Source organism: Diaporthe amygdali, assembly GCF_026229845.1.
Source record: "Diaporthe amygdali strain CAA958 chromosome Unknown NODE_2_length_3802984_cov_64_841326, whole genome shotgun sequence".
Classification (NCBI taxonomy): domain Eukaryota; kingdom Fungi; phylum Ascomycota; class Sordariomycetes; order Diaporthales; family Diaporthaceae; genus Diaporthe; species Diaporthe amygdali.
In genome coordinates this window covers 1,112,789-1,124,863 of record NW_026517022.1, presented here as the reverse complement: position 1 = coordinate 1,124,863, position 12,075 = coordinate 1,112,789, and the positions used below count along the sequence as shown (strand labels likewise).

Genomic DNA, 12,075 nt, shown 5'->3' with positions numbered 1-12,075 from the left:
TCATTTCATGAACGAACGGCGGTCATGAGTAGACGCGAAAGCCGAGAGATCTTGTCTTCACAGATGCAAAAGTGATACAATTGTATTTGACCTACACCTAATACGGAAGGAATAAGGAAGGGTAGTCTATGAGAAAGATGCTGTCATTATTTTGAGGTAGAACAAGGCAGAGCATGGGAATATTCATGTAAATTCATCGCAATGTGTTGTTTCCGTTGTGAACGGCGTGTCAAGGCTGGCTGGCCTTGCAATGTGATTGAAGCGGTGCTGCTGGGGGTCAACAACGGCGACCACATGCTAAAGTTGAAGTCTGTCCCGCCAGGCCGTCGAATGCGTCGACATGCTCACTGCGGGGCTATATCTCGTCATCTCGTTGTCAGCCTTGCCAGCCTTTTGGCCCTCGCTGTGCCAGGCGCACCACTGTCAATGCCCGGGTCTCTTATATATAAGCCTGCCCGCACATCAACATTTGCCGATGCCCCCCCCCCCCGGGGGGCTAGGAATCTACACGTCGGTAGTGTAGTTTAGTGGTCCACACAGGCAAATTGAATCTGAGAAATCGGGAGGCTTCTCAGTTCAAGCCCAGGCTGTGCGCCACTTTACACCCTGCCCTTGATGACGAATCTTGCCGCAGCTTATCGGCGTTGTAGAAGAGGTCGCCTGCTAGCCTCTATAAAGGAATTAGGAGAGTCATATACCCTCTTCCGATCGAAGTTCGATTCGGAGGAGGGTATATGTCTGCCGTTATTTTCTAAATCACTCCCTTTTTGGTTGAATGGCTAGGTTGGTATGGAATTGTAGTAGACCTTGTCTCTATTCACTGACTTCAGGGAGCAAGTGAGTCCTGTGACTTGCAGAGAAAAATGAATTGAGGTAGAAATTGGTGATGTGACTGCTTATGTGTGCTGGCAAGCTCGTAAGACTTGTTGAACAGTCACTTCAAGAATGCCCGTACCTGCTTTTCAAAAACTATATAAACTTATTCCAGAGCCCTAGCAAAACCTCTTCGTCCAACAGGACAACGAGCGCTCAGAAGTTTGACCTCCAGATCGATCTCAACGTCGTCAGCGTGAGCCACATAAAACGAAACGGCGCCAGACAGGACCTCTATCCCCTCTATTTCCTTTCACATTTCTCAGCAGTACTTGAAAGGGTTGCCCACAATGTCTGACAGGAAGAAGAAACACGAGAAGAAAGACAAGAAGAGGCAGCATTCTTCGTCCTCCAGTCCCGCTTCCCACGCGTCATCTCACAGACATGATGACCACTCAGCTGGACATCGCCATCATTCGAAGAAAAAAGTCAGCAGCTCCTCTCAAAATCCCAGCCAAACCGCTGAGAAGTACGTTCAGTCCTCGTCTGGGAAGGCTACCAAGCATTCTGGAGAACACAGCCACTCGTCGACCAGTAAAGGTCGCAGCTCTTCTGGGCAACCTGCCCAGTCCTCATCTGTCACAGTCAGGCACTTCCCTCAGAATCCCAGCCACCACTCCGGAACACATGGGTATTCCTCGTCTGTCCCAAGCAGCCACTTGGCTGGAGATTTCAACCAGTCCGCATCTGGCCATCCTTCATCTGGCCAAAATAAGCAGTCTTCGACTGACAAGGATGTGCCCAAGCATTTCACCGGCAATATGATGGAGAATCTAGCAGAGCTCCATAATACGAGCTTCGGGGCCATGCACACCATTCCTGGCAATTGGAACGAAAACAACGATGATCCCTTATCAAATATAAACCTTGCGACTCCATCTCCGTGTTACTCAAAATCCAGTGGGAGAAGCTCGTCGTCTGCCAGTTCAATCTCGGAGACTAGACTGCCCCAAAGCATCATGAATCCATCGGTGCGCGAAAATATTGGCTCTGAGACTATGACCAACGTGCCAAGCAATTGGTACGGAAACTTCGATGATCCACTGGCAAATGTCAATCTTGCGACTCCATCCCCGGGTTGGTCAAGATCCGGAAGCTCGCCAGGAGCCAAATCAAGCTCAGAGGTAGAACAGTCCCAAAGCGTCACACACTCATTCACTGCTCAAGCCTCACGAGTTTCTCAAAGCAATGAGTACGCTGCTGAAATTTCAAGACCTCATCGTACTGAGATGCTTTCAGCGTCCTCACAACTTTCTCAAATGGCGACTCGTGTGTCAGTTTCACCACAGCACGAAGCAAGCAGCGGTATGCAAGACGCTATACAGCCCCATGGCCAATCTTACCTAGGAACCATGCCACTCAAGCCCCTGCCTAGTACGAGCAGCTTCAACAGAGGATCTGATTCAGCAAGCTACGGCGAGAGCAGTACACAAGGCACTATGGTGTACCAGGGTGGATATAACCCAACCCAGAGCGGCTACAAAAGACACTATCCAGGTATCAATCAAGGATCTGCGGAGCGAACAGATCCCGCAGTAGTACCCCAAGAAAAACGAGGCAAACGCACTGATTTATGGACGCAGGAAGAGTGGGACAGCCTCAAACTTTATGTCGCTAGCCATATAAATTGGGATTCAGACCTCCGTCATTTTCTTGGAAGGACCCTCAGGCAGTGTCAGGAAAAATGGCTAAGAAACGGGCACCATTGGACGGAGGAGGAAAATGACTTCCTGCGCGGCCTTCAAGTTCATTCGAACACAGATTGGGCTGCCATCGCTCGGCAAATGACTACGGTGGAGCGGAGTGCTGATGAAGTTAAGGCTCGTCGCACGTTGATAGAAAAGTATTGGAATTTTACATCCCTCCCTTTGGGAATGCGAGATCCAAAGTATCAAGCAGCTGATTTCAGTTGAGTTGACGTTGATCCATCTACTCAGTTTAGTTGAATTGATTTAGTGTAGTTAGTTGACACACTTAATGGCACTTTAACGACTTGGTACTTCACGATTCTATTAATTCTTTGATTAACTAGCCAAATTGTAGTCATTCTGAGGGCCCAAAAGACACTTGGTGTCAGCGGCCTATAGGCCCCTCGAACTCAGTATTTGGTCAGTTGCAGTGATGAAGGGTGCTCGGCTTCCGTTCTCATTCTTTATTCAGCAGAGGCTGAGTCCGAAACTTCGTCGCCCTCACTTTGTTTTGTACTACAAGTTGATGTGGCAGGACAGCTTGCAATGTGTCTATTCCTCCTTTCACTCAAACTGCATCCACACTCTGCCGTCACAGACACCCGATCTCACACATTGGAACGTGTTTTGCCTTTTTCATTCACATGCCTGCTCTCTCAATCCTCGAGCGTCACCAGATCCCATAGATCATAGTCTCCACGTAAGGCTCTGGGATCAGCTGCACATTCCTCCGGTGATGCGGTGAGAGGGTAGGGGATGCGTAGTCGTGACGACCTCCTTACCATGTTCCATGCATAAGCGCAGTGAACGATACTATGCTATCCCCAGCATATGCCCCAGCTCTCTTCAGATCCCTTGTGTAGGCCCCTCTTGGAATTGAAGGAGACCTTGAGGTAGACTCTTCTGGCACGAAAAATAGATCGGATGTAGGCCACCTCTGCCTGAGAAATAGATTGTCGTACAACATTCAGATCGCGTCAAAGTGGCAGCCGCGCTCCGCCACGTCAACTGATATGTTGCGTCATGAGAGAATATCAGGCTGGGAAGATGTCAGTCAGCGATATGACACGCGAGGATATGGTGAGGAAGATTAGGCAGGCCATGATGGAGGCCCTTGATAAAAGGGGGATTGTATCAAGGAGTTTCCTTGTGGAGCATAATTACGGTGAAATAGTGGGCTGACTGTGGCAAGAAAGTCAACAGGTCGCGAGTGGTTCTGCTATCTTTTGTATCGGCAGTGATCTTCCGTTCCAACAATCTTGTCACCACAGCGTCTCCACATCTACCAAGTAAGCCTAGGACATGCATCTCTTATCTAGTAACGTACGAGTATCGTCCTCATGGTACCGTGCCATGGTGGTTGTAAACAATGAGTACTACAACATTCAATTTTATTCAACGCGGTATGATGTTGCACTCTTCAGATATAATGGTTAGGAAATAATGTCTGTGCTGAAGACAATGTGTTGCACCGTGGAGCCGCCCTTGATCCCATTACTTCTCGATCATAGAGAGTCTGGTAGTGCAGAGCTATGCTGCTCCGGGTATGACATGCCTTTCTAACACGTGATAAGCAATTGGTATCTGGTAGGAGAGTACTACTGCTTGCTTACCATCCAATACGTATAGGAATTGCCTCAGCTTGGTGATACAAGGGTTGTATATACACAGAGGCGGAATAGATTGATACTCGCGCAAGAGGACTGACAGACCAAATTGGCAAAGGAATTGCTAATTGTATTCTGGCACTGTATGTGTGGTCTATGGCAAGCTCTCATTCACAACCTTGCCTGGCCAGTATGCTCTTCTAGTATTGTCTCCATCTTCTCCTTCCACACCTCTGCCCACGCGGGGTCAATGGCACATGAGTCGTAGCTGACACTTGCGTCAATAGAATCATCATTGCCCCAAATGCCAACCAGGAACTCGCCATCCCGCGGTCTCACATTTTGTGCCGTAGTCCTGATATCGGCAATAAGTCCATCCTCCTCGCCTTCTAAAGACTTGCTCAAGTCGATTTGCCCGGGCGACATCCCAGGGTCTGATCTGCCCACAGAACTAACGCCACAAGTTGCCAGGGTCGGATTGACCTGCTTGGGCAGGACCTTCTGGTACGGGAACTCCCTGCGCAGGTGGTCCGGGAGTTTGATGTTTGCGCGCTCGATCACGTCGAGATAGTTCATGGCCACAACCCTCCCGGCGCCTCTAGGACCCATATATTCCAGCAAGCTCACAGCAGTGCTATTCCGAGGTCGTTTCTGATACCTCGACAGCTGCCTCTGCGCAGATCGCACTAAGAGTCTGATCCGTCCGTCAAGGTCAAGGTCAGAGGAGAGAAACGGCAGAACGACGCCGTCTGAGAATGCAAGCATCAGGCTGTCGGGCTTTGCGGTATGATTGAAGAGTGGGCGCGGGTTGATGGGGAAGGATCCAACAAAAGCACGGCGCTCGGCCAGAGGGACGTCGGGGAAGCGTTTCTCATAAATTTCCATCATGACTATCCCAGCGAGGACAAAGCTACCAGCGCCGATGCTACAGCCGACCTGTCGACAGACACTGTGCAGTCTACGGGTTCCCTCTCTGCCGATGTGGGCAGTCACCCTTGCGGCATTCAACGGAGGCACCTTGCTGTAGTCCAATATCCTGTCGAAAAGCTTCGATTCTGGCCCAGCAGCCTTGATTGGAGCATCCGGGTAACGGAGCGGGTTGGGAAACGCTGGTGGTAACGGCTTCTGCACGTGGCGAAGTACGAGGGTGATGGCCCAAAACCACCGTTGTCGTGCGCGAGAGCCAGCAATCGGTGGGTAGAGGTCCTCTTGCGAGGGTGGAAGCCTCTCATGCAAAGTCGAGATGAGGGAGGGAACTGCGGACTCAAGCTCATTGGCCTTTTTGTTGAGAAGCTGCTTGAAGTCTCCGGTCCAGTTGCCATTGGTGAGACCATCAGAAATCTGATGAGCAATAACAAAAAGGAAGCGTAGTGCATAAGTGGTGGAGCCTATCCTTTCTAGGGGCAGTACCATAACCTTGACCATTGACTGACGGGCGTCGAAAGTCCTGGCCACGTTCTGGGCATGGAGATACAGCAGATCGGCATCCACTGACGAGTAGTGATCTTCAAGAAAGACGACAGGGCCTTCTGCCGATCTGACCGCATGCTGTTGGTCCTTCGGTCTTGCTATGACGAAGAATCGGTCACTTCTTTGCACAGCGTTTTTGCCCATGAAATCTGCGGGTCCTGATGCAGTGGCGCCTAACAGAGTGTGCCTTAGGCGCAGGTTGGTCCATGCTAGGAGAATATGCCGCCTTAGCTGCGCTTTTGACTTTGTTGTCTTGATCTCGAAGGACATGGCCAAGTTGATATCGGCTCTTCCCTCGTGGTAGATACCGTCATTGTCGAAGCCTTTCTCTACCACGCCGAGTGGGCGATAAAAGACGACGCCATTGTTGTGTTGAGCCTGTTCCCACTTGTGATAGCCCGTGGCATATCGTTGCAGCCAGCCCATCGCTTCTTGATGTTGGCCATCGTTACTTCCAAGTAACTTGCGTGACATCCTCGGAACATTCAGGGTCGCGTCACCAGCGCACGACATCGACTTCACAAGAGAGCTGCTTGCCGCCACATGAGCGAGATCGATGACTAACTAGTATGCCGACCCGAAAATCTGGTTGTTCCCCACCTACTGGGATCTTCAAGCGGGACCGACCGGATTCAGGAACCCTTGCAGGAAGGGTGTATTAGTTCCAACACCATCCCGAGGTTTTTGCACATCAAGACAAAGAGATTCTTCGCTTCCCATCTCTGTGTTTCCTTCGAAGCGAATGAAAATTGATCTCAAATTCATCATTGTGGACAAGACGTGAGTAGCTTTGCATTTTGTACAGCCATCTCGTAACACGCATAAATATTCGGACTAGTTACTCACACAGCACACGCCTGGTATTATGTGGGGCTTTTCTGTTTGCCTCAGAACAACTACTATGCCGCGTGCTACTCAGAGACATGGAGCAAACCCTCCATTTCAAGAGGGCGCGATTAATTGCATTGCAGGGGGGTGTTCAACTCGCTATCCCACGGGGGATAGATAGTCCACAATGCAAACGCACGAATGTGGATCTTGCATCTTACTTATTCACTCGGTCTGGACCAACATGCCGAATCCTTCGGGCTTACATTAATTTCCCCCACACCTTCAAAATTGTATTGCCTGTTTCTAGCGCTCGTTAAAGACCTCGGGCTTTTTCATAACGAGACTGTCCACGCCCATTCTTTGGATAGCAGACACTAGGATGGCCAACAACTCAGATGTTGTCGACCATATTGTCGCCACTTTGGATGGCGTGAATCTGGATCAAGTCGATTCTGATCCCGGCGCCCGCATGCGTGTCATTGATGCTGCAAGACGAATGCTTGCACGGGTCGAAACACCCTTTGAAAGGATGTGGCATGTGGCACAAGTCAACATCACTCTCACTGCAGCCTGTCGCATCCTGGTGGATATCGGGCTCTTCGAGGCGTGGCGCGAAGCTGGGGGTAAAGATGCCTTGCTAATGGAATTATGGGAGCTCTGCAGGATTCACTGTGATATGGCCTTGCTGCGTGAGTTTATAGAAACAGACAAAAGAAGGCTTTGCTCTGCTGTTGACAATACCAGGTCGCCTGCTCCGTCTGTGTGTTGCTGCCAACATGATTGAGGAGGTAGATGAGGACCATTACCGGGCGACCGCATTCTCACTTGCCTTGGGCATACCTGGAGGGCCAGTGGTCGAATCTCTGAATGGAGCGTCAGTAGAGTTTCAATTTATAGATCACCTATGGCCCTCATCTATTTGCTGTATTTTACAGTGCATTTCTGACAATAGGACACAGTTTTCATCACACCATTCCGTCCACCTCAAATCTTCCAAAGTGGCTGGCCAGGAACCACTACGAGGCACCTAATGATCCTAAGAACACACCATATATGGATATATCGCCTGGAAAACTCGGCATCTTTGAGACCTGGGCGAAGGAACCCTCGTTGCAGGCTAGCTTTATCGGCATGATGGTTGGCTTTGCTGATATGAGAATGGATTGGACTGATATTTACGACACCGATCGGCTTGTTGAGGGATACGACTTTGGGAACAATGATGGGACCTTACTCGTCGACGTTGGTGGTGCGCAAGGTGTAGATGTCAAGCGTTTGCTAGACAAACAGCCCCAGATTCCACCGGGCCACATTGTCCTTCAAGACCTACCCGACGTCGTTGGAGCCGCTGTTGTCGATGATAGGGTGGAGATTACGGGCCACGACTTTTTCAAAGAACAGCCAGTCATAGGTATGCATCCTCCGTCACCTAGCCGACCGACTAGAATTCGATCAGATTTGCTGAAAACTATTCGGCAAGGGGCTCGAGCCTATCTGATGCACGCAGTTTTGCATGACTGGGATGATATCGAAGCGCGTCGTATACTCAAACATGTTGCCAGAGCTATGAAAGAAGGCTATTCGAAGCTTCTGATCTGCGATGTGGTCATTCCCCCCAAGGGTGCATCGCTATACCAGGCGGTGCAAGACGTTAGCCTCTTGCACCTCTTGTCTGCTGCTGAGAGGTCCGAGTCGCGGTGGATTAAGCTCCTGAAACGTGCCCATTTCGAGGTCGTGAAATTCTGGACACACGATCAATCCCCTGAATGTGTCATTGAGGCTCAGCTGGCTGCCGCAAAAACGCAAAACAAGCAGTCAGGATCTACGGATAGTGATGAGGACTGATAGAATGGATATGTCGGTTGTAGATAGTAACTGTCCCAGAGAAAAGGATACCAACCAAATTCTGCTAAAGCACTCAATTTAGGAGAATTTTGTGTTTCTAAGGTCAATTTTAACATCCTCCCGAGTACTTGAGGCCTTGAGGGATGTACCACATGTAGCCAAGAGGAGGCTTTAAGAATACAAACATAATCGACTAGATTCATACATAGGCCATAGAGGTTACTATGATCCCGGTCTTGCTTGCAAGTGTGCTATTTTGCTGGTAAAGCAGCGATAATTCCTCATTTTGGGTATCGTTTTCTGAGGAAGCCGACAGAAATGCAAGTGAAAGATGGCCTGCCCATGGAAAACCAGGCAGATTGCCTATAGTTGTTAATTTTGCCAGGTCTATCTGTGTCCCATGAAGGGTAAACAAGAGATGACTGGCCCATCGGTTCCCCAGGAGCTTTTGACGATGATCAATACCTGGCCGTGCAACAGTCTTCTTGGATTTTACATTATGAAGCTGGCGCTCAGTAAAAGCTCAACGTGACCCCTATTCACTTGTCGTATGCATATGCTACTAAGAGCGCCGGCTTTTAGTGACCACTAGCCCACATATTAATTGAAGTAAATACCTTTTTCTTCAATTTTTGGGAAAATGAAAATTTTGTGCCTCTCATCAACAGTGCCAGCTAGTTCTAGTGTCAGTCACCCTAAGCTATTTATCACTTCTGCAAATTCACTTTTGTCTGTCTATGAGAATAGACGAGCACCACCACCCCCCTCGCAAAATATTGGACGGAATGTGGAGCCACCTATTTCCTCCAGTATTTCAATCTTGACAATTGCACCCTATTTTCCCATTTTGCTCGTTCCATTCCCCTCGTAAAACCCTCAGTCTCTGCCTTTCCGACACTTCTTGATCTGACCTCTTTGTTATCCGGTACGGTTGAGCCTCGCGACAAGGAGCCCGATCATTCTCGGCGACGAGTCCCCCAGACAGCTTGGTTCCGACGAAGCCTCGCCTCACCGCTACCAGGAAGCCCTACAAATTCTCAATTTAAAGGTCCTCTTGGAACCTGGTCGGTTTCCTCACCTGCAGCGTCATGCCGAGCACACTTCCGAGCGGCCATGCGGTCTCGCTCCTCCTCCGTCTTCCAGCCGAGATTCGCCTCATGATCTACGAGTATTCCTTCTATGGGTCGCAATGGGGCTTTGTACCCGACCCTCCTGACGTCTATACCCCCAAGACGGTGTTTACTCGTCGATCAGGTTTCAGAGACCGCGAGCCCAAACCTGCCTTTCGCGTCAGCGCCCATTGGAGGCTACTCATGACCTGCCGTGGGGTCTTCGAAGAGGCGAGCCCGACCTATTGGGGTGCGACGGCGTTAAACGCATTCACCTTTACCTGGGGCGAAGCCTGCGACCTTTACCATAAAATCCCAGATGATGCAGCCAAGTACGTGCGACATCTACAGTCCGTCAGTCTTGGTCCTGGAGCGTACCTTGAGTTGCCTGGCGAGTTTGTGAGGCTGCTGGGACTCTTCGAAAGGCTCCAGACCTGCACTTTCCTCCCGGCCCGTTACTCGTTCATCAACGACGACCCATCTGGGTTGAGCCAGATCAGGCGAGACGAGGCCATAATCGCAGGACTCCTTCTCAAGCCCACACTTCTGGAAGAAACTGGCGTGAAGAAGACAACTACGGTGGATTTCTTGGGAAAAGTGATCACCAATGAGAAGTTCTTTCGAGCCTCGACATCTTCTCAAGGAAAAACAATTCGAATGGTGAGTTGAAACCAGCTCCCTATATATCAGAATTATGTTGAGAGCTAATGAAGATCTTCCAGGTTATATTTCTCAACTACTCGACCAGGCTGCACTCTGGTGCCTGTACCGCCGAACTGCCAGATGAAGTCGGTTTCCGGATGGTCGGAGGGGGCGGCGTGTAAGAAGCGTGAGACGAGACATGACAGATCAAATAGATAATGGAGACAATTTTGGCACGCCAGATCAGGATATTCAGTCTAATAGCAAGGCCTCATCAGAATAGGTGCGAAATAGAGAAGGCACTCTTATGTGTCGGGGTAATGAGAAAAGAAAGTGTTTGGTTGCCATCCTGCGAGTTCTAAGTGAGAATCAGTGAGAGACTTCAGCCGGTCTCAGCTGCTGGCCAGCTGTGCGTCCAACGCCCGATAAGATAAGACCACTGCAGCTCCCCCCGCCATTGAGACTCCCCTTGGGGTCACTTGCCTGCTTATTTGCACCTGCTTGCCACTCTGTTGGATAGAGAGGTACTGACTCTTAGGGGGGATGAATCACTAAGACAATTGACAGGTTTGGTATTTGTCATGTTGACGTTGACTGTTTAAACATCGCAATCCTCAACTGCCTCTTTTCAGTGTCACCTTCATCTCCACCTACCCGTTTCTCCCGAAGCCCAAGCCCCTCAGAAGCCCCTCAGCTCCGGTCATCGCCACTTCTGGGAACAAGACCGGCGTCTACCTCTGACTTACACGAGGCTGCATCACCACCTTGCATGAACCAGGGTCCACATATCAAGTCACACAAAGAAGCCCTCCTCAACACCCTCAACACACCACTCAAGATGCGGGACATGCCGCTAGACCATGGCTCGCTGGAGCACCTCTTGCCCTCACACTGGAAGACCCAGATCACCGCCTGGCTGGCCGAGGACACACCCTCATTCGACTACGGCGGCTTCGTCGTCGGCGAGGTGCCACGCACCGCCACCCTCTGGGGCAAGTCGGGCGGCATCCTGGCCGGCGTGCCCTTCTTCAACGAGGTCTTTGCCCAGACCGGGTGCAAGGTCGAGTGGCACGCCAACGAGGGCCAGCACATCGAGCGCGACAAGGACAAGGGCGGCATCAAGATGAAGGTCGCCACCGTCACGGGGCCCGCCAGGGGCATCCTGCTGGGCGAGCGCGTCGCCCTCAACATCCTCGCCCGCTGCAGCGGCGTCGCCAGCATGTCGCGGGGCTTCCTCGTCAACCTGCGGTCCGCCGGCTACCGCGGCCAGCTGGCCGGCACGCGCAAGACCACGCCCGGCTTCCGCCTCGTCGAGAAGTACGGCATGCTGGTCGGCGGCGCCGACGGCCACCGCATGGACCTCAGCTCCATGATCATGCTCAAGGACAACCACGTCTGGAGCCGCGGGAGCATCCGCGAGGCCGTCGCCGCCGCCAAGAGCGTCGGCGGCTTCTCGCTCAAGGTCGAGGTCGAGGTGCAGACCGAGGCCGAGGCCGACGAGGCCATCGACGCCGGCGCCGACGTCGTTATGCTCGACAACTTCTCCGGCGAGGGCGTCAAGGTCGCCGCCAAGAGCCTGAAGCAGCGCTGGGCCGGGAAGAGGCACTTCCTGGTCGAGGTCTCGGGCGGCCTGACGCTGGACAATGCCGAGGAGTACGTGACGAATGGTGAGTTTCCCCCCTAGCCCCGCCTCTCTGGCTGCTCATACTTGGGGAAGTTGTCTCGATAAAAGTTGCTGATGACTTTCATGTAGACGTCGACGTTTTATCGACAAGTGCGATCCACCAAGGAGTCCCGCACGTCGATTTCTCTCTCAAGATCAACCATTGATGTTTGTGGCCACAAATCTCGATGTAAAGGATGGAATGAAGGGAGACGTGCAGCTGTTAGGTTCTACGGGAGGTTTGTTCATTGAAGCTATACAAAGCTTAAACTATGCAATGCTCCTGCACTTCCACAGTAGACACTATCGTTTCAGATTAGAGACGGACACTACCAAACTAGATTGCC

General features: G+C 51.2%; 5 protein-coding genes across 5 annotated transcripts; 4 read left to right on the top strand and 1 right to left on the bottom strand.

The window, feature by feature from the left end:
- Positions 1-1,163: 1,163 nt before the first annotated feature.
- Positions 1,164-2,412, top strand: J7T55_011696 (uncharacterized protein; the record flags this gene model as incomplete). The annotated part of the gene is made up of 3 exons (XM_053136507.1): positions 1,164-1,894; positions 2,113-2,178; positions 2,346-2,412. The coding sequence occupies 3 exons, from the start codon at positions 1,164-1,166 to the stop codon at positions 2,410-2,412; spliced, it is 864 nt and encodes a 287-aa protein (XP_052999502.1).
- Positions 2,413-4,339: 1,927 nt separating this feature from the next.
- J7T55_011695 (uncharacterized protein) lies at positions 4,340-6,064 on the bottom strand (the record flags this gene model as incomplete). Its single annotated transcript, XM_053136506.1, has 1 exon — positions 4,340-6,064. One exon carries the CDS (start codon positions 6,062-6,064, stop codon positions 4,340-4,342), a length of 1,725 nt encoding a protein of 574 aa, XP_052999501.1.
- A 784-nt stretch (positions 6,065-6,848) lies between these two features.
- On the top strand, positions 6,849-8,314 carry J7T55_011694 (uncharacterized protein; the record flags this gene model as incomplete). The annotated part of the gene is made up of 4 exons (XM_053136505.1): positions 6,849-7,158; positions 7,214-7,343; positions 7,429-7,880; positions 7,950-8,314. The coding sequence occupies 4 exons, from the start codon at positions 6,849-6,851 to the stop codon at positions 8,312-8,314; spliced, it is 1,257 nt and encodes a 418-aa protein (XP_052999500.1).
- Positions 8,315-9,402: 1,088 nt separating this feature from the next.
- On the top strand, positions 9,403-10,806 carry J7T55_011693 (uncharacterized protein; the record flags this gene model as incomplete). Its single annotated transcript, XM_053136503.1, has 3 exons — positions 9,403-10,083; positions 10,146-10,243; positions 10,698-10,806. The coding sequence occupies 3 exons, from the start codon at positions 9,403-9,405 to the stop codon at positions 10,804-10,806; spliced, it is 888 nt and encodes a 295-aa protein (XP_052999499.1).
- Positions 10,807-10,903: 97 nt separating this feature from the next.
- J7T55_011692 (nicotinate-nucleotide diphosphorylase) lies at positions 10,904-11,895 on the top strand (the record flags this gene model as incomplete). The annotated part of the gene is made up of 2 exons (XM_053136502.1): positions 10,904-11,732; positions 11,819-11,895. The coding sequence occupies 2 exons, from the start codon at positions 10,904-10,906 to the stop codon at positions 11,893-11,895; spliced, it is 906 nt and encodes a 301-aa protein (XP_052999498.1).
- Positions 11,896-12,075: the final 180 nt, after the last annotated feature.